The sequence below is a fragment of the Podarcis gaigeae genome (genome assembly GCF_964106915.1).
Source record: "Podarcis gaigeae genome assembly, chromosome: 2".
Lineage (NCBI taxonomy): Eukaryota > Metazoa > Chordata > Lepidosauria > Squamata > Lacertidae > Podarcis > Podarcis gaigeae.
The window spans coordinates 98286825-98310292 of NC_139679.1; the positions used below are offsets into that span (position 1 = coordinate 98286825).

At 42.9% G+C, this 23468-nt stretch overlaps 1 protein-coding gene across 11 annotated transcripts in view; it reads right to left on the bottom strand.

The window, feature by feature from the left end:
* MITF (melanocyte inducing transcription factor) overlaps positions 1 to 23468 on the bottom strand; it is a 138683-nt gene that overhangs the window by 31296 nt on the left and 83919 nt on the right. For 6 of the 11 annotated variants that reach the window (XM_083724484.1, XM_083724479.1, XM_083724488.1 and 3 more), the window contains exon 2: positions 16447 to 16693. In XM_083724484.1, the coding sequence (XP_083580610.1) occupies positions 16447 to 16693 (247 nt within the window). Of the gene's footprint in view, positions 1 to 16446; positions 16694 to 23468 lie in introns of those variants that run through there. The other 5 variants (XM_083724486.1, XM_083724485.1, XM_083724489.1 and 2 more) reach the window with 1 other exon arrangement.

Sequence of the window (23468 nt, forward strand, 5' to 3'; positions counted from 1 at the left end):
TAAAAACTATGTGTGTGTTATGGTCGGGTGCGTGTTATAGAGCGAAAAATACGGTAATCAATAAGCAGAGGCCATGTATAAACTGCAGATCTGTGGAATACATCTTTAGCAGCTGCTTAGGAAACAAAATGAATGGCTGACCATCTTGGCAGTGAGACAGGAAAGATCTGCTCTCTGCCTTGCAGGCCTTTTTTCCACCAGGTCCCTGACTGACTCCAGCTCCAAAAGCTGAGGCTGCTGTAGAGGCCAGAGACCATCTTGGCTGTCTCTTAGGGCAGACTCAGATCATCAAGTCTGAGCTTCCACAGCTGCTGTCCGCCATGAACAACCATGGGCACGATTGGCAGCAACAGTAGCAATATACTATGCTTATGATATTTCTTGCTAACTATGCTGTTTTAGATGTGGGCTTTTTTTAATTTTTGACTTCCTTCAGTGACATTTTCTTCTGAAATGTTTAAGGTGAACAATTGTTTTGTTAACTTTGCTGCGTTAAGTGTGCATTCTGTAGTTTACCTTTGTAATGTTTTATTTTGAAATTTTTAAGGTAACATTTTAGTTTCCTGTTAATGATGTTGCTTTGAATGTATACTTTATATTTGACTTTCCTCAGTAATGTTTTATTCTGAATTGTTTTATTTGGTATTTTAATGTAGGTTGTAAACTGTTTGGGTTTCCCCTCCTTAAAAATAAAAAAGCAATACACTGGTACCTCAGGTTACATACGCTTCAGATTACATACGCTTCAGGTTACAGACTCCGCTAACCCAGAAATAGTGCTTCAGGTTAAGAACTTTGCTTCAGGATGAGAACAGAAATCGTGATCTGGTGGCATGGCGGCAGCAGGAGACCCCATTAGCTAAAGTGGTGTTTCAGGTTAAGAACGGACCTCCGGAACGAATTACCACTGTATAAAAATGAAATGAATAATAATAATATCTGTATGGGGTGTTAGGGGAGGGGTAGTACCTCTGGTGGGCAACACTTCGTACTGCTTCTGGGGGAGTTTCAGGGGCAGAGGAAGGGAGGTCTGGTGGGTGCGGGTCACCCCGGGTGTCACCGAGGGGGGATGTCAAAATGGCACTCACTGTGGGACCTGCAGTGCGCCTGAGCCAAGCGTCTCTCCTGGGAGAGATGCAGTGGCTTGCGTGTGTGCAGGCTCCACACTGCCCAAACTCAGCTGTAGGGCAGCTGAGTGGGAGGAGGCAGGCAGACTCCAGAGGCCCCGCCCCTATTGGAGGATCGCCTCGCCCCTGGGCATGCCGCCCCAGGCGCCCAAGCAGCTTCCTCCGCCACTGGGAGTTTGTCCACCTTTGGTCCCCACCCTGCACTCTGTTCTCACCTGTGGCTCCTAGAAGCTGTCAGCATGTGACAGCGGCCACACCTCAGGAAACAGTTTCAGCTGGTTGGCTAACCAGGTGAGGGTTGATGGGTCACAAACCCTCAGTGAGTTAGGGATTTCCCCTGCATGTGAAGACAGGCTCTGGCGGATTGCGTGAAAGAGAGCAAAAGTGGGGTCAGCAGTCAAGAAGGCAGTTTCTGCACGTGCTGAAGTGGGAAGTGAGGGGCTGATGGGGCTCTTCAACCTGAAAAGGCAGCCCATCCAGGAGAAGGAAAACTGTGATCCTAAACTTTCAGTGCCTTGCAGAAGAAAAGACTAAGGTGTAAACTCTACACAAATCCAGAGTGGAGTCCCTAAGGCGATTGGATGGCATCTTGTATGCCACTTTCTAGCAACACCTGCAGTCAAGCTGCTGCAAAACCTATTGCTTTCCTTTGGACCACATCAGCAAGGCCAAGAGGGAGGTCTTGTCTTCTGGGTGGGCCAGGACCTCCATACACACTGCCAAGGTTTGCGCCCCAGAGAGGTCACTTGGGTGCTGCTAACGCAGCAAAAACAACACAAGAGGCAGCTGCATCTCTGCAGCCACAGCAGGCGCTGTGATTCTCTAGCGGTTTGACTTCACCACCAGAGACCCACTCCATTGTTTCCCAAGACAGACAGATGCCACCATTTCAGAAAGTCAAAAATAACAAAATAGAAAACTCATCCCTCTTCTAAAAAGCTGATATGCAAACCCATTCTTCCCATTAAACCTTCATCGCCCCATTTGAAACACGCCACAATTACTTTAAAAAAAAAATAGTAAGGGCACAGCATTCTAAATGAAGCTTCTCTATTCATAGTACAAAGTTCTGAATTTATATATGTTTTTAGGACATTTGGATTTTAGCAAAAATGGGATTGGTTTCAAAGATGTCAAAGGATCACAGTCTTTAGGGCTGTAGAATCCTCAGAATAGCTAGAAAACAGCAGCAGCAGCAACTTGTAAGCAGCAGAAGCTTACAAACGTAAAGTACATTGCCCCACGGCAGTCAGGGGCAAGGGACCTCCATCGCTTTTATATTTCGGTTTGTTTAAAGCACACAGAATAACCCTTCAATATGCTCCTTTTCAAGACACGACACAGATTCTGAAGAAGTCAATAACAAAAAAGTTGCCGTCAGAAGCTATTTGTTCCCCACCCCACAGCTAATGGCAGCTTTAGGGTCTTCCAAGGTCTTCTAGCCTAAGTGAACTTTTTTTAATAGTACAAAGGATCAGTCTTCAGCTTTACATCACTGAGCAGCCACGTGCTCCCCCCCCCCCCGCCACCCTCAATGACAAGTTTTTCATATATTACTTACTGGATACAACACTTTCTAGGCTCACTCTGACAATTCAACAAAGAAACACTGGATGTTTTAAACTAGGGATGGGGGAAAACAAACACAGAGATATTTATAGTTACTTAATAATAATTTTCACCACGGCTTCTTCAGGTTAAAATTCCCAATCCTGTGCAGGTTACTCAAATAGTAAGCCCCACTGGGCTTGAGGAGATCACTGTCAAATAAGTATACAGCAAAGTTTTTTTTGGGGGGGGCGTTGTTTGCTTTTTTAGTTTCTAAACCATCTATCATGTCATTTTCTAAACCATCTATCATGTCCTCCCCCCCCCCCCCCGTGGGATAACTGCAATAAACTGATACACGTCTTGTGCAGGCTATCTCCTTTTCACTTCCCATCTCCTTCCTTCCCGCCCACCGTCTATGGCACATCAACATTGTATTTAATATCTTGGAAGGAAACAATCTGCTTTTGAGGTTGCTGTTTTTAATTATCTTGTTAGGTTTGGTGTAATTGTACAAAACTTTCTAGCCGTGGAAATGCATCTAGAAATGAGATACTGTAGTTTTCCGTGTACATATAAGACTAGGGTTTTTTTTCCTTTAAAAATTGTGCTAAAAAGTGGGGGTCGTCTTATACATGGATAGCGCATAGGGTGGACGTTTGATTGGTTGCCTCCGTGGCATGTTATTGGTGGCTGCATTAAGGACTAGTGTTGATTGGCTGTCGTTGTGGCAATAGGGCAGTCAATTGGCAGCTTCTGCCGGCAAGGGGACAGACGAGAGGGGGATTTTGTGATGCATGCAGGTGAGCAATTTTCAGCAACCCCCCTAAAAAGAGCTCAACAACCCTTGGCAACCCCCCCAAAAAGCTCAACAACTCTGTGCCATCTCTCCCCCCCCCCATTTTCTTAAATTTCAGTCCCCCCAAATAGGGGTGTGTTATACATGGGAGCGTCTTATACATGGAAAAATACGGTAAGGAGCATAAATGACTAATCAACTGACCACTGAGTGTATGCAGGAGATAAAAGATTTGAAAAGCACATTGTGAAACTGCTGGTACATCAGTCCTAAAGATATGAAAAGGGATGCAATGGCAAGATGACTTGTACCAGTGCATCCCGAAAGCAGCAAGCGGATGATTCCTGCAAAGAAAATGCACCACAAGCCTATCATCAAGAGGCGAAAAGGCCATTTAGTGTGGCATACAAAAGAGCCATCCCTGGTCCTGAGGAGTTCTCCTCATCCCAGCAACTTTCTACAAATCCAACAGTCATGTTTCATTTTATTTTGGTTGGTTGGTTGGTTGCATTTACACCCCACCTTTTCTCCAAGGAGCTCCAGAGAATGCATTTCTCCTCCCCATCTTATCCTCATCACTATTATCAGGTCAGGCTGACACTGACTGATTCGTCTCCCAGGTCCTAGTCCAGCACTCTAACCAGTACACCATGCATATAGACTGACAGAATTTTTTCCAGTGCTTTATTTTTCCATGGGAAAAACCCACAACCACCTGCATTTCATAATAATGAATGGACGGCAAGTGCTAATAATGTGGCCAGCTTGGGAGCTTCAAAGCTTTTAGTTTTGTTTACTAAATACATGCAGAATAAACATGCTAACTTAAAATCCCTCTCCAGGGCATCGGAACAACTTCCATCACAGCGTGAATTTTTTCCTACATGAAATTCCCCTCATTTGCGAATTTTCCGAAAACCCCACATTGCTGTCTATGTAACAATTTTTTTGCAATATAGCACATCGGGGCTGCATACTTGCTTTGAAACCTGTCTGTTTTATACATACACAAAAACTCAGTGGTGTACAATAAACTGTTAAAGCCTATAAACAAACAAAAAAACTCAAAAACTTTAAAATCCTCAGCTGTATGACACAGCAACAAAAGCATCAATGGCCACCTGTCACTTCCATTTCATGTTTTAAGCATGCAGTTTGCTTTTTGTCCTATCGTAACAGATATCAAAATGCAGAACCAAAACAGTAAAAAAAATAATATAGTAAGTGTAAAAGCGATTCCTAAAATGCTTTTATGTATTTTATTGGCAGTGAGTGGGAAATACTACGTTTCAAGACACTTAATAAATCAAATTAACAGTGTTAAGAAACAGCATCTCTAGGAAGCACTATCGCCATCTGCCGACTACTTCAGGAAATACTATTGTCTGGTATTCAAAAGAGGCTTTGCATGACCTAACAAGTGCTAGACTGACTACAGATCAGGAGTTAATGTTTAGTAGCCTTTGAGAGCAAAGGTGCCTATATAACAGGGTTTCACAACTCAAATTGCTGTGATGCACACTTTTCAGTGTTTTGTTTTCAGTGTTTTGTTTTGTTTTAAGGTCATCTAGGGACGAGGGCAGGGGGCGATTCAGTTCAGTTCACATTTTAATGTGAGCCAACCTAATTTGAACTTGCCAAAACAATATTTGAAACCAAAACACAGCTATTCTTTTGAGATTTGTACTTTCCCAAATTTTGCAATGAAGTTTGCAAAAAATATATATGCCAAAAAGGGCACATATTAGGCCCTAATACATGCATGTTTTGGTACCTCTTTTGTTGTTGTTAGAGAACTAATGATTACTCTATATAAAAATGCATATATGAGCAAAAATAGCATACAAAAATGTATTACATTAGGAAAAACTGGTTGCAAAAACGATACAGGAAAATGTCTATATTTGGAGAAGTTTTCACCAAAACGGTGTTTTCATGAGGATTTTTTTTTTTTTTTAATGCAAACTGATGCAGAGATTTGGTGAACTGACCTTAAAAGACTGGAACAAATGAGAAACTTATAGAAACCTAAATGGGAAGACTTGTCAATTGCTGTCAATTGGATGCCAAGAGGAGGAGCATCTGCGTCAGGGGACAAAGCCATGAGTCGGAACCAAAGAGCATGTCAGCTCTGGAGGAAAAACTAGAACGCAGGATAAAGGAACAAACTAGAAAGCCAGGCCTGGAAAAGGATAGAGGAAGGCACCACAGCACAGGAAGAGAATGCTGCTTGGGCAAAAGGCTCAACTGCAACAAGAAGCCGTTTTATGTACCTTCCTGGTCAAGGAGATTCAGTGGCCAGCATGGGTGGGGAAAGTACTTCATTGCCTAGGTAGACGCTGCAAACTTCTAGTTTTAATGAGCCTGAACAACTTAGTGTTGTCAGCAAACTTAGCCACCTCACTGCTCATCCCCAATTCTAGATTATTTATGAACAGGTTTTATTTATTTATTGAATTTCTGTCCTCAAGGAGGCCAGGACAGCAAACTACAATTAAAAACTACAGGTCCCAATACCGATTAAGCAAGGACTCCACTTTCTATGTCTCTCCAACTGGAGAATTGTCCAATTCCCCTCAGCCATACCACACATGGTCAGAAATCTGAGGTGATGAGAGTTGAATCCCAGGAAGGCCAAAGGTTTCCATTTCTGGTGTAGAAGAAGAGAAGAGCAAGAAAGACCACAAACACAGAGAGGGGGTAATTATCCAAAAGTAGCCACTCTTAAAGGGAGAATATTGCAGTACTAAAGTCTGGTTTATAAATGCACTGTAGTATTGTTTTTGTTTAAGAGCTCAGCTATGCCTATGAAACACCTCAATCACAGTCGAGCGGTCATTATTTTAAAGCAGCCAATTTTATGAAATGAAGCTGAAATGGGAGAGGTTGGGCTAATTGCAAACATTCCTTGATGTATTATCTAGTGGTGTGTGGTAAAATCAGTGTGTGTCTTGATCCCTCTCCCCCACCCAAATCTAACCCCTTATTTATTTCTCAGGAGGTTAAAGGACATGGGGGCTAATTAAGGCACCAAATGAATGAAAGAGAGAATCATTCAAGGTAAAGACCTGGGTTTTACACACTTTCTGCATCTCTGCCTGGTACAACTTAATCTTTTCTTTTCTTTTCTTTTTTTACACAACCATTACGAAGGGGTTGGGGGTAGAGAGCGAGAACGCTAATCTTGTCACGGTCAAGCAGGCTGAAATCGCCATGTAGTACTGGGCAAAATGCTACATATTTGTAATTTAGCCAATAAGAAATTCCTTAAGCCTCTCCTGAATGGCAGGAATGTCTCTGGCTTGTCACTTTCAATCCAGTCATTCTACAGGTTAAGCTCTGAAGAAAATAATGCTCCCCAAACCGGCTATCTGAAAAATAATAATAATTAAAAAGAAGATGTAGCAGCAGAGGATATCTGAGCTGCATTTAGTTTTAAGAGGCAGTGTGGGTAGTGGTTAGAGGGCTTCACTGGAGCTGAGGGAAATCCAGAACGAATCCCTACAGTGGGTGATATTTGGATTGTCACTCTAGCCTACCTCACAGGGGTGTTGTGAGGATAAAAGGGATAACCATGTATACCATATTCTGAGCAACTTGAGGGACAAATGAAATGTGAAAAAAAATAGATTTAAAAGATCATGAACTATACCATCTTTGTAGAATATGGACTCACAATTACAGTATTGAGATACATGATAAATTTCAATTACAGTTCCAAACACAGTAGTGTTTCCAGAACATTCTAGTAGCTTCTAACATCAATTTCAAGGATCATGACAGTGGGGCAATAACAACCCAACTATTGCTCTATTTCCATTAGCAGCTCTCTTTTTTTGAGAAACAGGAGGAAAGCCAGGTGTACAGAAATATCATTTAATGTTTAATGAGATATCTATGCTGCCCTCTTCGGATCCCTTGGAAATGTGATTCTCTGAAATCAATAGTCCAACTGTTTAGGACGCTGCAAAGGGTTTCAAATGCTATTTGCTGATGACACATTGTCACCAGCCTTCTGCCTGCCAGTTGGGCCCCACATGAGTTGTCCATGTTTTCGTCATGGCAACAGACCCACCCATTTTTGCTTCACCCCTGGCTGTTCCTGTCACATGGCACTCCTTGCGTAATCCCCCAGTTCTTCTGCTTTTGTTATTGAGGGAAGAAGCCTGTTTTGCTATTAAGAGGAGAGGCATGCAGGCCTCTTCTGAAATAAATAACTCCCCATTAGCCAGATTTTGTTAACAACCTGCTTCAGTGTTATTTCAGCACAGCAATGAGCTGTTCTCATTTTATCTGTCAACCGCCTTGGCTCCCTGTCAGGGGAAAAGGTGGGGTATAAATAAATATCATCATCATCAAAAGTCTTAGATATGCCTGGCTCCGTATTGCTCTCTAGCTGCTCCCACAGAGAAATGTCAACGCAAAGTCCTACTGATTGTGCCTCCAATTCAGTACAATGGTACCTTGGTACTCGAACAGCTTGGCTCCCTAACAAATCAGCTCCCAAACACCGCAAACCTGGAAGTGAGTGTGTGACCTTTTAAGAAGCCGGTCATGGCTTCCAATCGAGTGCAGGAAGCTCCTGCAGCCAATCGGAAGACGCGCCTTGGTTGTCGAAACGTTTCAGAAGTCAAACGGACTCCCAGAACGGATTAAGTTCAGGAACCAAGGTTCCACTGTACACTACAGTGTACAGCTGCTTAGGTTGATGATTACTGGTGTCTTTCTTAAGAACCTGGCAATTCTTTTTGGACCAACTCATAAGAAGGAGTGGTTGCCTCAAGGGAACATTCTACACATTTCTGAATTAAGTATTGGGCATCTCTCAACTAAGACTCATTTTAACATACCGACCCTATTTGAAATGATCACAGTTGGAAACATTGACACTGGAACTGAATAATTTTACCATTTGCACAATACAATGGGTGTTGATTAGCAAACCATTCTTAGCACAGAGCTTGGCATAGGATGCGGGCTTCTACTTCACCGTGTTATAAAGTATGTTAAGAGCAGTATCAGGTAAACGATAATCCTGTAGACCAGGCATGGCCAAACTTGGCCCTCCAGCTGTTTTTGCACTACAGCTCCCATCAGCCCTAGCTAACAGGACCAGTGGTCAGGGATGATGAGAATTGTAGTCCTAAAACAGCTGGAGGGCAAGGTTTGGCCGTGCCTGCTGTAGACAGTAGGCAATCATCAGGGCTTGGATGAATGGGGCCGACTAAGCTAGGGTATCCATCGCATAGCCTCTTGCACTGCACTGGTTTGAGAGCTGGGAACAGGGTTTGAAACTTCTGACTTCTGACCCAATAGAAATAGTCCCTGGAAAAGGTAAAAAAATTGCATCTTCTTCATATCATGTCTGGGTCCCCCAGACCATACTGGGGGTTTCAACAGGAATGAGAAGCCAGTGGAAAATCAAATGTGTATGTGTGTGCACCTTGTTCTTGGCACAGAGTTGCTAGTTGTACAACAGCGTTCTCTATAAATACTCTAGCTGGCATAGCATAGCCTCATTAACATACCTTTCCATAATCCCTGCATATCTTTTTTTTTAGGGGGGGGGGAACACTACGTTCCACATGCTTGCATTCTTGGCGTGATGTAACCACCTCTGTAACTGGGATAAAGTCAGGTTTTCCTACCAAACAGTCCCAAAGTTGATAGAGACATTAATTTGCTTCCTGATGAGATTTAAGGCAGCTCACAAATCTCTTTGCTAATCTTCTGTCTTTCAAAACAGAACAGTGCTTTTTTATTTAAAAAGAAAAAACACCACCAGGGATCACAACTGAAGACATTCTGGCACAGGAGCCACAGCCTGGGGCCTGAGGGGGAGAAAGCTTCGCTCCTTACACACATTTTTGAAAACGTTCTCAGTTAAAAAAGAGAGAGCGCTTTCAACTTTGTCAAAATCCAAGCCCAAGTTCAGCTATAGCTGTCAGCCAAGGGTGTGCTGGACACTCCTTCAACATCTACATTTCATTATTCATAATTATTTATTTTAACTATCCAGGGGTTTTTTTTAATTTACAAAGCAAGAGCACAGGACAAACTGGAACGTGTCCAGAGGAGGGCAACCAAAATGGTCAAAGGCCTGGAAACGATGCCTTATGAGGAACGGCTAAGGGAGCTTGGCATGTTTAGCCTGGAGAAGAGAAGGTTAAGGGGTGATATGATAGCCATGTTCAAATATATAAAAGGATATCACATAGAGGAGGGAGAAAGGTTGTTTTCTGCTGCTCCAGAGAAGCAGACATGGAGCAATGGATCCAAACTACAAGAAAGAAGATTCCACCTAAACATTAGGAAGAACTTCCTGACAGTAAGAGCTGTTTGACAGTGGAATTTGCTGCCAAGGAATGTGATGGAGTCTCCATCTTTGGAGGTCTTTAAGCAGAGGCTTGACAACCATATGTCAGGAGTGCTCTGATGGTGTTTCCTGCTTGGCAGGGGGTTGGACTCGATGGCCCTTGTGGTCTCTTCCAACTCTATGATTCTATGATTCTATGTGTGTGCGTACACACAAACACACACAATCTCTTACCAGTGAAAATATAACTAATTTGTGCTCAATAATTCTGCCTGGTATAAAATTGGTCCCAACAAGCTTGGTATTTGACTACACTGACTGGCAGAAGCTTGCCAGGGTTTCAGACAGGGGACATCCAAAGCCCTACCTGAAGATGCTGGGAACTGAAGCTGGGACCTTCTGCTTGCAGAGCGTGTCTTCCAGGGTGAGACTATGGTAAACCTAGTCCGGCATTAATTGCATGAATCGCAGAAGACAGGAAAACTAGGCTGTACACACTCTGCGCACACTTGCTCTACAGAAACATGGCAGTATACACTGCAAGGAAGACTAAGATGCCATAATGTGCTGCCAGCAAAGGAGGACAGGAGAATGGCCATGATATGCTATACATGAAACCCCCTGCTGCTGCTCCACTTGTGGAATGGCTCTTGATCCAGCAGAAGCGCCCGCTAATGTAAGAGGAAAGGAGACAGTTTCCCCAGCACCCCATGGCACCTTCCACACTGGCTCCACAGCAAACCTCCAAAAAAGACCTGGGGAACGAGTCACAGTGCAAATCAGCAAATGTTGCTGTTGTGAAACGTACTAGTCACCGCAGTGCAAATCAGCAAATGTTGCTGTTGTGAAACGTACTAGTCACCTAGGCGGTCCCCAAGCAACTGACATTGAAGGACACATGCATAAATACAACAGAAAAGAAAAATCAAATGAAAACATTTCATACGGCGTGTTAGGAAACAAAAATAAGTAACAGCCCCCATTCCATAACAGCGATAACTACATTGGCAGCATGGTGACAAACAAACCAAATCCTCCACCCAAAACCACACCAATATAGGAATATAGGACGCTGTCTTATACTGAGTCAGATGGTAACGAGTCCATCTAGCTCATGCCTGTCTACACCAGTGATGGCCAAACTTGGCCCTCCAGCTGTTTTGGGGCTACAACTCCCATCATCCCTAGCTAACAGGACCAGTGGTCAGGGATGGTGGGAATTGTAGTCCCAAAACAGCTGGAGGGCCAAGTTTGGCTGTCACTGGTCTACACTGACCGGCAATGGCTTCTCCAGGGTTTCCGATAGGGATTTCTCCCACTCCTACCTGGAGATGATGGGGATTAAACCTGGGACCTTCCGGTTGAAAAGCAGGTGCTCTGCTACAAACCACCATACAATACTCCTATTCACTGACCAGAAAATAAAAATACAAATTCAAATACCAGCAGCCCCCTTTCGCTAGCCCAGACATCCCTGACTCAGAATTCAGCCATGACAACACAACATTAGCTTGTTTGTTTTTATCTCTCCATGTTAGTGGATACCTCTACTGGATCAAGTTGTTCCAGACACTGGATTTCACCCATAGTGAAGGGGTACACAGAGCAGGTAGTCCCAGACGATGCAAGCAATTTGTGGCCCTAAGAATCTTCAGCTGCAAGATCCATAAGACTTTCTTGACATTTTCAGAAGTTCTCCAGTTTCAAAAGTCAAGTTTCTAGTGTTTATGGCAGCAAAACTATTTGACATGTGATAAGGAGACTACTGTATGGGAATACACTGTAACTGGAATGGGTTTTCCATCTTTTTAACTTCCTCCACTGATAACAATTTTAGTTTAGCATAGGAAATTTAGTTTCCTAAATTAATTTGGGAAATTCATTTTTGAAACTGCATGCAGCACTAACTTAATATATTAACATTGCATACACAGAGACACGATATGCAGCTTAGCTTCAGCAATCTAACACATTATGTTACTCTTGGGCCCTCACAAACTGTTCACCCATTGGGTTTCAAAACCAGATTCCTATCGCACTGTTGGAACACATACTTTTTGTTGGAGGAACTAGGCATTAACATTTGATCTCACTTGACTTTCAGAGTGTATTGATTAATTCAGCTATATAGTGGCTAAGGTTATGACCCAGGATGGAGTGGCATACAAAGGATGAAGAAGTTAAATCAGTGATGATAGATTGGGCAAGAGATGTATGACATTACATAATGTTTGAGGATTAGGAAAGATTGTGGAAGAAAGGGGTTAAGTTCACCATGTACAATGTTAAAGGAAAATATAATGAAAATGATGTATAGATGGTATTTGACCCCTGTTAAACTAGCAAAGATGTATCATAATTGTGATAATCTATGTTGGAAATGTAAAAAAAAGAAGGTACTTTTTATCACATGTGATGGACCTGCCCCAAGGTGAAAGACTTCTGGGGAAAGATTTATAATGAATTGAAAAAAATGTTGAAATATACATTTATAAAGAAACCAGAGGCCTTTCTTCTTGGAATAACAGGTTTGGAATTGCCCAAGAAAGATATTAAATTATTTTTGTATGCCACAACTGCTGCTTGAGTTTTATTAGCTAAGAAGTGGAAAATGCAAGAAGTACCAACTGTGAAAGATTGGCAGATGAAGATGATGGATTTTTCGGAGCTAGCCGACCTGACCAGAAGAGTCCGCGACCAGAAGGAGGACGAATACCAGGAAGAATGGATTAAATTTAATGATTATTTAGTTAAATACATTAAGTTAAATTAACTGGAAAAAGCTTGCAATTACCAGATAGGCTTAGGATTTAAACAAGTTATGTGGTGAATTAATATGTTTAATGCTGAATTGGTAAGATAGAAAGATGTTAAGTGATTAAGTTAAATTTATAAGAACTTTGATTTGGAAAACCGTTAAAATGATATGCATTGAAATTCGACTAGGGGGATACGAGGAAGTCACTTAACAATGTTAATAAGATTAGCTTTAATAAGGTTATGTTTTATGTTTGTTTCTTTATTTGTTTGTGTGTTTATAATTTTGTGAAAATCAATAAAAAAAATTGAAGGGGAAAAAAGGTTATGATCCCGGAAGAGGGCCGGCCCACCCATGAGACAAGATGAGGCAACTGCCTCAGGCAGCAGGATCCACCAGAGTAGCAGATCCTGATGTCCATCTTTCTTTCCTCCCTTGTTCCTGATGTAGATCTTCCCTCACCCTTTCTTCCCTGGTGGGGAGGAGGGTGTCATTTTGGGGCCCGCCTCAGGTGCCAAAATGTCTTGGCTAGGAAGTCCCCAGTTCAAATGATGAAGCCCCATTCTCTCAGACTCAGCTCCCACCTTGCAACAATCATGCCTCTTCCGAAGGTTTTCATTGTAATTATTAGAATTAGAGCCAATATGAAATTCTATTAAAAGAATTATTAAGTTCAAACTATGGTGGACCTTGGGGAGTGAAATATGACCCCCAAACCTCATATTATCTTGTCTATTGCAGCCACCATCTATTTCAAGATTTGGGAGCTACAATTTTGCTCCCCAACATCTTAGTGGCTGGAGGTTACTGTGTTTCTGTTTTCAGGATTCTCAGAGAGCAGGAATAATTGTCCTTAGGAATGCTCACACCAGTAATCTATGAAGATATCCCGCTTTATCACTACCCTAAGGAGTCTCAAAGCGGCTAACATTCTACTTTCCCTTCCTCCCCCACAACAAACACTCTGTGAGGTGAGTGGGGCTGAGAGACTTCAGAGAAGTGTGACTGGCCCAAGGTCACCCAGCAGTTGCATGTGGAGGAGCGGAGACGCGAACCCGGTTCACCAGATTATGAGACTACCGCTATTAACCACTATACCGGCTCCCATGAAAAGGAAACATGGTGGCCAACAACCAACCATAGCAATGTTGTGGTGCAACATTGCTACTGATATTCACTGCAAATTTCACCACTTTTTGTATCCTTCCCAAATAGCCGAAAGTGCTCTAAGTTCTGGAGCCTGTAAACTAGGGAGATAAAAATAGGAAAGCATTTTGGCTCAGATCTAATTCTAAATTGCACATGTCCATAAATTAGCGCTCCTTCTAGTTGCATAGGATACAGTCCAACACACGATTACCTGGAAGCAAGTTCTATTGAATTCAATAGGACTTATTTCTTGGTAGACATGCATAGGACCTCCCTGTAGTGTTTCAATATTAAATTCATGCTGGGTGGACATATTGCTTATTGGATAGACAAATCACTTGGTGGTCTCGTCAGTTACAATTTACTCTTACTCAGCAAGAATTTACAACATTTCTTTCAGTCCCTACTTTGGCATAAGATCTGTCATAGTCAAGATCAGACTGATGGAGAAAGAGATGACAAACCATTTCAGATCAGAACTGACAGGCAGGCCCCTGCTGAATTCAAGAGAGTTCAAGGATTAACCGCAGGATTTTACGGTATAGAATTAAAACCTACATTAATCTAAAGCGTCTAATTATAGCTTCTGCACAAAGACTTTATGGTAACTATTTTCCAACTCTAAACAAATGAACTGCAAAGCTTTAAATCTCATGCACTGAGGTTGTTCACTTATGCACAAAAATATTCACACCCTCTAAAAGTTTTAATTTCAGACTCATGCTCTAGGGGGGTTATTGTTTGGCTGTTTTTGTTTTACTTATTTTCTTGTTTTTAATCCTGTATTTTACTCTGTGAACTGCCCCGAGATCTTTTGATGAAGGGCAGCGTATAAATCTCATAAATAAATAAATGGTCATTAGTTGCCGTCACTTCACTACAAGAAACGGATGCAGCCCATACAGTCCACACATGGAATGGAAATCAAGCTCATAACCTACATGCAACAAGTCCCCAATCCAATATCTAGCCTCTCCAGTTAGAAGGATTTTGGATAAAAAGACTTGAACTTCTTCTTTTTTTTTTGTCTCTGGAGACCCTGTGGAGTGCAACACTGACCTAAGTAGACCTATGGTCTGACACTGTATAAAACAGCTTCATTTGTTATGTAAATATATTAAGGAGGTAGCCATTTTGGGAATGGACACCCTCTGGGGCAGCATTTTTTCAGAGCAGTGACAACATTCCCTCAAAATTCCAAGTTTGCCTGTTGGTGATCCCTGGTTTACAAAAAGGGGCACATTTTGCAGATCCCCCTATTAGTGAGCAGAACTGGCAAAGGTCTGCCTCGGAATGAGGCTGCCTCATATATCCACATGCCCATTTATTTTCATTGGAATCATGTACTTTCATCCGAGTTCACAAAAGATGACAAAACCTTCTCAGAGTGCTTTACCCAACAAGGAACAAGACAAAAGATCAGGTTGTGTATTAGATGCAGTACAAGTGTTCTGTGGAGTTTCTAGACCATGGTCTTGCCTTGCATTCCATCAAAATCTTATCCCACACATCTCACGTTCCAAGAATACGATCCTGTGCAGCCACCTTCTCAGACCTGATTCTACAAAGACATGTAGGGTCTACTCCTGCAAATTCACCTGTGACCTTGCTTAGCCACCTAACATAACCAATGCCACCACAACAGCCATTGCTAATATTTGTTAATGTGCTTTAAGCTGGGCACGGAGAACATGTGAATTCCAGATGGTGCTGAACTACAATTCCCATCATGCCTGGCCACTAATATTACTTGCTGGGGCTGATGGGAGTTGTATTTCAGTAACAACTGGAGAGCCACAGGCTCCCCCACCACTGCTTTAATTGAAGTAGTCTCTCTGCATTTGCAAACTAAGCTTTACTTTTAAAGTCCCCAATTAACTATATTGTTGGAGAGCCATAGGCATTGCTATATTGCAGCACACATATGGACACACAGCAGTGAAAATTACCCAACCATCAATTTAAGTGGGGGAAATACAGTTTATATATGTCGCAGGTGCAAAAGCAGGGGAGTAAAACTAACATCCAATTGCAGCATCTCTTCTGAATTTTTGAGTTACATAAATTATTTTCAAATTCAGAGTGTCGCTTAAAATTAATTGCGTTACTCTGCGGTAGCTGGTCTAACCCAACTGCAGTGAAGTGAAGAAGTCTGCATTTCTGTCTGTTCCAGATACAGATTCTCCCCAGTAATTAGGACACTGGATGAGGAAGGAGCACAAAAGCTACAAAAAGAAATGAAGTCATTTGAGCAAAAAAGGATTACTAGTGGCAAACAGCAAAAGACCGTATTCCAGATTAAGGCTTTCTGAAACAATCCTTTGTGGGGGATCTTTCCTAAGTTTCTGAACAAAGCTATTCACCGGTATTTTTTTCTTAACACTTATTGCACAGAAACCAGGAAATCTGAAAATGCAAGAATTCGGGTAAGTCCTTCTGTTTTTAAATGTCTGAAATTTGGGGGGCCGTTTTTAAAACCGTGTGTTTCACATCCATTTTTTCAACTGAAGAAAAACTCACCCTTTTTGTTCTTAAATGCTTTTCTTTTTCTAAAACGTAGCTTTCATTTCCCGGCCCAGGTTAGACTTACCTGGGGAAAAGCACAGCAGCTGCAAAAAGGGAACGGGCGATGAAATTGATCGCACTGTTACAGGTGAAACACTTTTAGAAACACTCGTGCTAATTGTATAGAGAGAGAGACAACCTTCTTAATGGAGCTCCAGAGCCCCACGTTGGAAACTTCACATACCTTGAGGACTTCCATTGGCACTTGAGTAGCAGGAGGGAGACTGGCTGGGAGGCTGACGTTGATGGCTGGTGTCTGACTCAGCGCCACTCTCTGCTGCATGAACTGGGCTGCTTGCTGTTTCTGTTGCTGCTCTCGGCGCTCCTGCTCCTGCATCTGCTCACGCATGAGCTGCTGTCGTAGCAAAATCCGTGATGTCATACTGGAGGAGCTTAGCGGGGGCTTCGAAGCTCCAGGGTGCTCAGAGCTGCTGGGGGAAAAGACCAGGAGACACAGATAGTTCCATTACTCATCAATTGCAATGGCTGGACTCGGTAGACTTGCACTGGGGGTGGGGGGGAGCACATGCGCCAGGGGAAGGGAATCTTCGTCAAAGCATACATAGCACGGGCTGAGATTTTTAACTAGTTGCTCGGTCAGTGGGTCTTAGCAGCCTGGTTATGTAAAATTCATACCTTTCCCTTTCAAGTTCAACTCTGAACGAATCGTTCAAAACTTAATGCACAGCTCTGATATGCATAGTTAAATACTGCTGCGTGGTAAGCACTCAAATGATTTTATAACCACTATAGTTTAGGTGCGTGTATCATAGAATCATTAGAATTGTAGAGTTGGAAGGGACCTTGAGACCCCTCCAGCCCAATCCTCTGCGATGCAGGAATCTCAGCTAAAGCATCCATGACATATATATATAAATAAGTTATATTTTTCTCTCCTTTCAAGCAAGGTTCCTTTTTGTCAAAAAAGTCTGGTGGTGGAGCTAACCATTTCAAAACAATCAAATCAACTGTGCAATCCCTATACATGTCTACTACTAAAAAAAAAGGTTTGATTTCAAAGGAAATTGGGTATAGGACTGCACCCTAAATTACCATTCTGGGTCCCTTGTTTTGATTGATTTCATGTAGTAAGGCAGAAATGCACCCTCACAGCTGATAAAATGACAAACATGGAAACTGCTTTTTATTATTAATATTCTGCAAGGGAGTTATTGCCTGAGAAAGCACATGGACTCTGCATGTATTTCTGGGTCATGGCCAATCACCACGAGCATATTTTTGACCTTTAGACAACAACACAATCCTAGGACTATTGTAAATCAGAGATTCAGCCTAAATCTCTTAAAAGACCTCCAGGAAACAAGCACACAAGTGTATTCTGGTCTAAATTTAATCTGCTGGCATACTGCATCAAAGCATATAAAAATGGAAGTAACCCAGTACCACACACTGATTTCACAGCATGTAATCAAAGAAGGTGATTGCCACTTATGTGAAGGGGAGAAGTTGTGGGGTGACTTTTCACTCACTGAACTTGAAAGTGAGTTTAAGTCTACAGTCAAACCTTGGTTCCCAAATGCCTCTGTTTTGGAACGTTTCAGCTCCTGAACACCACAAACCCGAAAGTAAGTGTTATGGTTTCCAAATGTATTTTGGAAGCCAAAAGTCTGACACGGCTTCCGCTTGAGTGCAGGAAGCTCCTGCAGCCAATCAGAAGCGATGCCTCGGTTGTCAAACATTTTGGAAGCCGAATGGGCTTCCGGAGCGGATTACGTTCAACAACCAAGGTTTGACATTGTGTGTGTGTGTGTGTGTGTGTGTGTGTGTGTGTATGAGAAACCTTTATTGCGGTCTGGAGTTCATACAGATAAGAGATAAAGTATCAATAGACTGCCCACCCCTAATAAAAGGTAAAGGTAAAGGTACCCCTGCCCGTACGGGCCAGTCTTGACAGACTCTGGGGTTGTGCGCCCATCTCACTCAAGAGGCCAGGGGCCAGCGCTGTCCGGAGACACTTCCGGGTCACGTGGCCAGCGTGACATCGCTGCTCTGGCGAGCCAGAGCCGCACACGGAAACGCCGTTTACCTTCCCGCTGGTAAGCGGTCCCTATTTATCTACTTGCACCCGGAGGTGCTTTCGAACTGCTAGGTTGGCAGGCGCTGGGACCGAGCAGCGGGAGCGCACCCCGCCGCAGGGATTCGAACCGCCGACCTTTCGATCGGCAAGTCCTAGGCACTGAGGCTTTAACCCACAGCGCCACCTGCGTCCCTAAAACCCACCCCTAATATATATATGCAATTAAAATAGAAATTTAAATAAGTGTGTTTTCAGAAGTGAACATTAGGTGAGCATTTCCACCTCTGCAAAAAATGAAGTTCAGCCTATGGTTCCCTTTTAATCAGTACAGTGGTACCTCGGGTTAAAGACGCTTCAGGTTACAGACTCTGCTAACCCAGAAACAGTACCTTGGGTTAAGAACTTTGCTTCAGGATGAGAACAGAAATCGTGCACCGACGGCGCTGCGGCAGCGGGAGGCCCCATTAGCTAAAGTGGTACCTCAGGTTAAGAACAGTTTCAGGTTTAGTACGGACCTCCGGAAAAATTAAGTACTTAACCTGAGGTACCACTGTAATCACTTCCAGGGAACCATACAAATTTCTCAGCAAAGGTAGGTAATATTAAGGACCTCCATGGATTCTATCCCTATAGATTTTGCTATTGAAAACAAATTAGGATTCATTTCTAGGAGGGAAAAGTTGTGTAAGTTTTGAGAAAAACCCCAAATAGGGACAGAAATTGTTAAGAGTGCCCCAGTAGGCATAAAAGATGGACAAACAGAGCAAAGTCTCATCCTCCCCAATTAACATCCAGAGCTGTACATTATTAACATATCTAAATAAGCGTATTTTCATTCTTCATGTCAATAATCTGTAGTTTGAAATGTGAGTATTTTAAGACCAAAAAAAGGTTTAAACCCACATTTCAGACCGAACTATTTTTTTCCCTCCAACATCCCGCCGCCCAAAAGGATGGGGGTAGGGGTGGAGAATGATGACCATCTTGCTGTTTCAGGCCTGTCAGGTTGAAACATTCCCAGGGAGACTGATCCTTTTGATAAAACAAGAGAAAAAACCTTTGCGGTGAAACTAATGCAGCTACGGAATAATCGCACTAATTAGCTGCTCAAGAGAAGTCACTGACTGTGATATTCACAGAGAAAAGGGAATACTTTCAATTAAGGGCGAAGTGTTCTCATATCCTACAATGCATCACAGGGAATCCCTAACTTTTTAGTGGGAAAGTTCATACCTTGGGTAAAGAGCTACTGATTTTCATCAAAAGGAAAGAATTGGAACAGAGAATGCTATACAAATCCCCCAACAAGTACCATCTTCTTGTATCCAGCCCAGGGCGGGATGGGGAGAAAAATATGTTGCTTAATTTTACGTTAATGTTTACAGAGTGACAGATATAGCATCATCACCTAGCTCAGCCTTTCCCAACCTTGGGTGTTGGACTACAACTCCCATCACCCCTGCCCACTGGTCCTGCTAGTTAGGGAAGATGGGAGTTGTAGTACAACAGCTGTGGGTCCAACGTTGAGAAAGACTGGCCTAGCTGTTCACCATTAATGCAGTTGCAGATCTCCCTCAAACAATTTCAAACCCTACCATACTCCCTTTTAAAAATCTGTATTTTATATAACAACTTCAGGAGCGGAAAACTGTAAGAATGTGACAGGTTGAGGCAGTTTTGCAAAGTTGATAGACACAATAAATAAATAAATACTGTAACAGTAATCTAACATTTTGAATGTTGCACTTTGAAAGATTCATAAATTGATCTCTTGCCCAAGGACAACCTCCAAAACATTTAAACATAGAGTATGAAAGGAAAATTCAAGATTCTAGGCATCAAAAGTCCCAAACCTGTAACATTAGAACCAGTTTCATATTTAGGGAATGCTCCAGAGCAAATTTAGAGAGGGGGGAAAAGGGGCCTGCAATGGTAAAAATTGGCCCTGCTCCCCATTCTGCTGTCAGGTTCCTTCCATTAGTGGGCAAACAGCATGATATCACCTTATGAAAGCTAAATGAATTTACCTTAGCTTTCACAAGGTAAATATATAATATATACAGTAAGGTAAATATAATAATATGGAAACTAGCTTCAACACTTCCCAAACCTATGACAGATGTTTAGGTGGTTGGGGCCAACTGAATACCTAAGGTAAATACAGTACTACCAGATTTCACATTCTACTGTCAGTGGAATAGGCTCCCTTGGAAGTCTCCCCCCACCCTCTTTTTCACAGAACTGGATGAAATTTACAGGCATAATAGCCCTGACAGCCTGCCACACAAATAAGCCCAAAATTATTTTGCTAGACATATTTTAATGAATAAATACAGTGGTGCCCCGCAAGACGAATGCCTCGCAAAACGAAAAACCCGCAAGACGAAAGAGTTTTTCGGTTTTTGCGTTGCTTCGCAAGACGAATTTCCCTATGGGCTTGCTTCGCAAGACGAAAACATCTTGCGAGTTTGTTCGCTTTTTCCCTAAAGCCGCTTGAAGAGGCGCAGTTGCGACGGACCGTGCTTCGCAAGACGAAAAACATCGCAAGACGAAAAGACTCGCGGAACGAATTATTTTCGTCTTGTGAGGCACCACTGTACATAAAAGAACCATCTATAACCGGCAGAATAGTATTGGATTTGAAGGTGTGTTAGCCCCCTTCCGAGAAGATGGATCCTGACAAATTTCAGAACTGGGGACCCTTAAACCAACCCTGCTTCACCTTGGACAAGAGCAGAATCCCTCTAAGGTGCCCCACTTCCGTTCAGGACTTGGGATTTGTCAGAATACTCTGCACACGCTGAGTTATGCACTGTAGTTATTGAGGCTGGTGATTAGCGGCAAGCATCAATGCGCAAGAGGCCTCAGGTTTTTAACTCTACATATAGGATTTTATGATTGCTACCCTCCCTGTTAAGTGTGTGTTCTGTAATATGGTGGGCACACAACTTATGCTCACTTTACATACATGATCACAACCTTAATGTGTGGGGCAGGTGTGTTTCTGTGTAGATAAATAAATGGAGAGTGGGGAAAACCCACCATTGCCTGCTCTCCAATTATTTATTTTCCTCACATCACTCAGTTGGTTAGAGTGTGGTTCTGATAATGCCAAGGTCATGGCACCCTCTCTGTGGAAAACCCTCCCTTCAGATGCCAAGGAGATAAAGAACCACCCAACTTTTAGAAGACATCTACCAGGAAGTTTTTAATGCTTGATGTTTTACTATGTTTTAATAGTGGCGCTGTGGGTTAAACCACAGAGCCTAGAGCTTGCCGATCAGAAGGTCTACGGTTCGAATCGCCGCGACAGGGTGAGCTCCCGTTGCTCGGTCCCTGTTCTTGCCAACCTAGCAGTTCGAAAGCACACAGTGCAAGTAGATAAATAGGTACCACTCCGGCGGGAAGGTGAGCGGCATTTCCGTGCGCTGCTCTGGTTTGCTCTGGCCACATGACCCGGAAGCTGTACGCCGGCTCCCTCGGCCACTAAAGCGAGATGAGCGTCGGAACCCCAAAGTAATCCGTGACTGGACCTAACGGTCAGGGGCCCCTTTACCTTTACCTTTAATATATGCTGTAAGCTGCCCAGAGTGGCCGGGGAAACCCAGACAGGTGGGTGTGGTATAAATAATAAAATGATTATTCATATTATAAGGTTGCAGGTTCAAGCTCTGTATGGGACAGCTGCATATTCCTTCATTTCAGAGGGCTAGACTAGATCCCTCCCAAGTCTACAATTTTAGGGTTCTACCTGCACACCCATTGGGTTTTCCTTGCTTACAGGGCTCTGGGAAGGAGGTGCAAGGGCTCTGGGTGTGTCCCACAACCTTTCCAGAGCCCAATACACAGCCCTTCACCTTCTGGGGAGGGGGGGGGGTTCCCACTATTTTGCTTTTGTGCACAGAGCCCCAGAACCAAACCCTCACATAAGTGGCGGGCCAACTGTACTTCAATTCAAAGCGCCGCCTGAAGCCTCCAGGACTAAAAAATTTAAAAAGCTCTAGATAGTCAGACAGACATATGCTAAACCAGGGCATCAGGTTGCAACACTTTCTTAGGACCTTGTATTTTGTCTGGAGGTTGCACTTTTTTCAAGATCTTCCGTGCATGCAAAAGGCTGTATTATGCAACTGTTTTAACACACATAAGTGCATGTGCCTGAGCACACATGCCTCTCATCATCAAAATCACAGACCTGGAGAGTAAACTGGCAACGGGGGAGAGACTAAGTTGATTATAAAATGTTCTGCTCATCTTTGGTAGTAAGGAAAGAGCCAGAAACAGATTTAGCACAGACAGAATTTGAGATAAGCATAATGTTGCTTTTATTCATGCACATAATGTGGAGTATTCCGTTACCACGCGGGCATAAAGAGCATTCATTAGGTGTGAAACTCCAAAGTGGAGAGACATTCCGTTCCCATTCCATTTTCCAGCTACTGCCAACAGTCCCCCCGGCACTGCTCCACCCACCTCAAAAATTAATTTTGGGCTAAAACATTCCCGGTTCAAGCCAGGCCTCCTTTGGCAAGCAAAACAGATTCGCATAAACCAAGACTGTATTCATATGTCCTAATAAAAGCTGCACACTCACACTGTATAATCTCCTGGCCAGAAAAAAGATAGAGCCTTTAAGTTTGAAATTAATAGATCAATTATTAAAAAAAAAATGCCATCTGTATTACACATCGAACCGTTTGCCAATATTTGGATAAAGAAAGCCACAGCAGTAACAGGTTTGCTAGGGAACTGGCAGAGCTTGGCCTTTGCTTGGGACTCTCATGTCAATCAAACCCTCTGACATTAAGCATTCTAGTAACACCACAGTATTATGTGGCACCTGCTACTGGCTAAACTGGGTGGGGTGGGGACAAAAGACAAGAAGCAATGATGAACCTCAGGAAATACTGCATTGCACTACTAAAAGATCTAGGTGCATCTTTTAAAAGTACAGTATACAAGTGCACTCACTTTCCTTCCATCTGGGGGTTATACTGCGGCCTTCAAGTTAGTCAAAAAGAAAGAAAGAGAAAAAAAGGCTGAGTAAATTAAAATGCATACAGTTGTGAACTCTTGAAGTTCTTAAACCTTCCAGCCACGGTTACACGAAAGCAAGTCTGTCATAGGACGCATTAATGTAAACATCCTGCTCCCCAAAAAGTACAGGT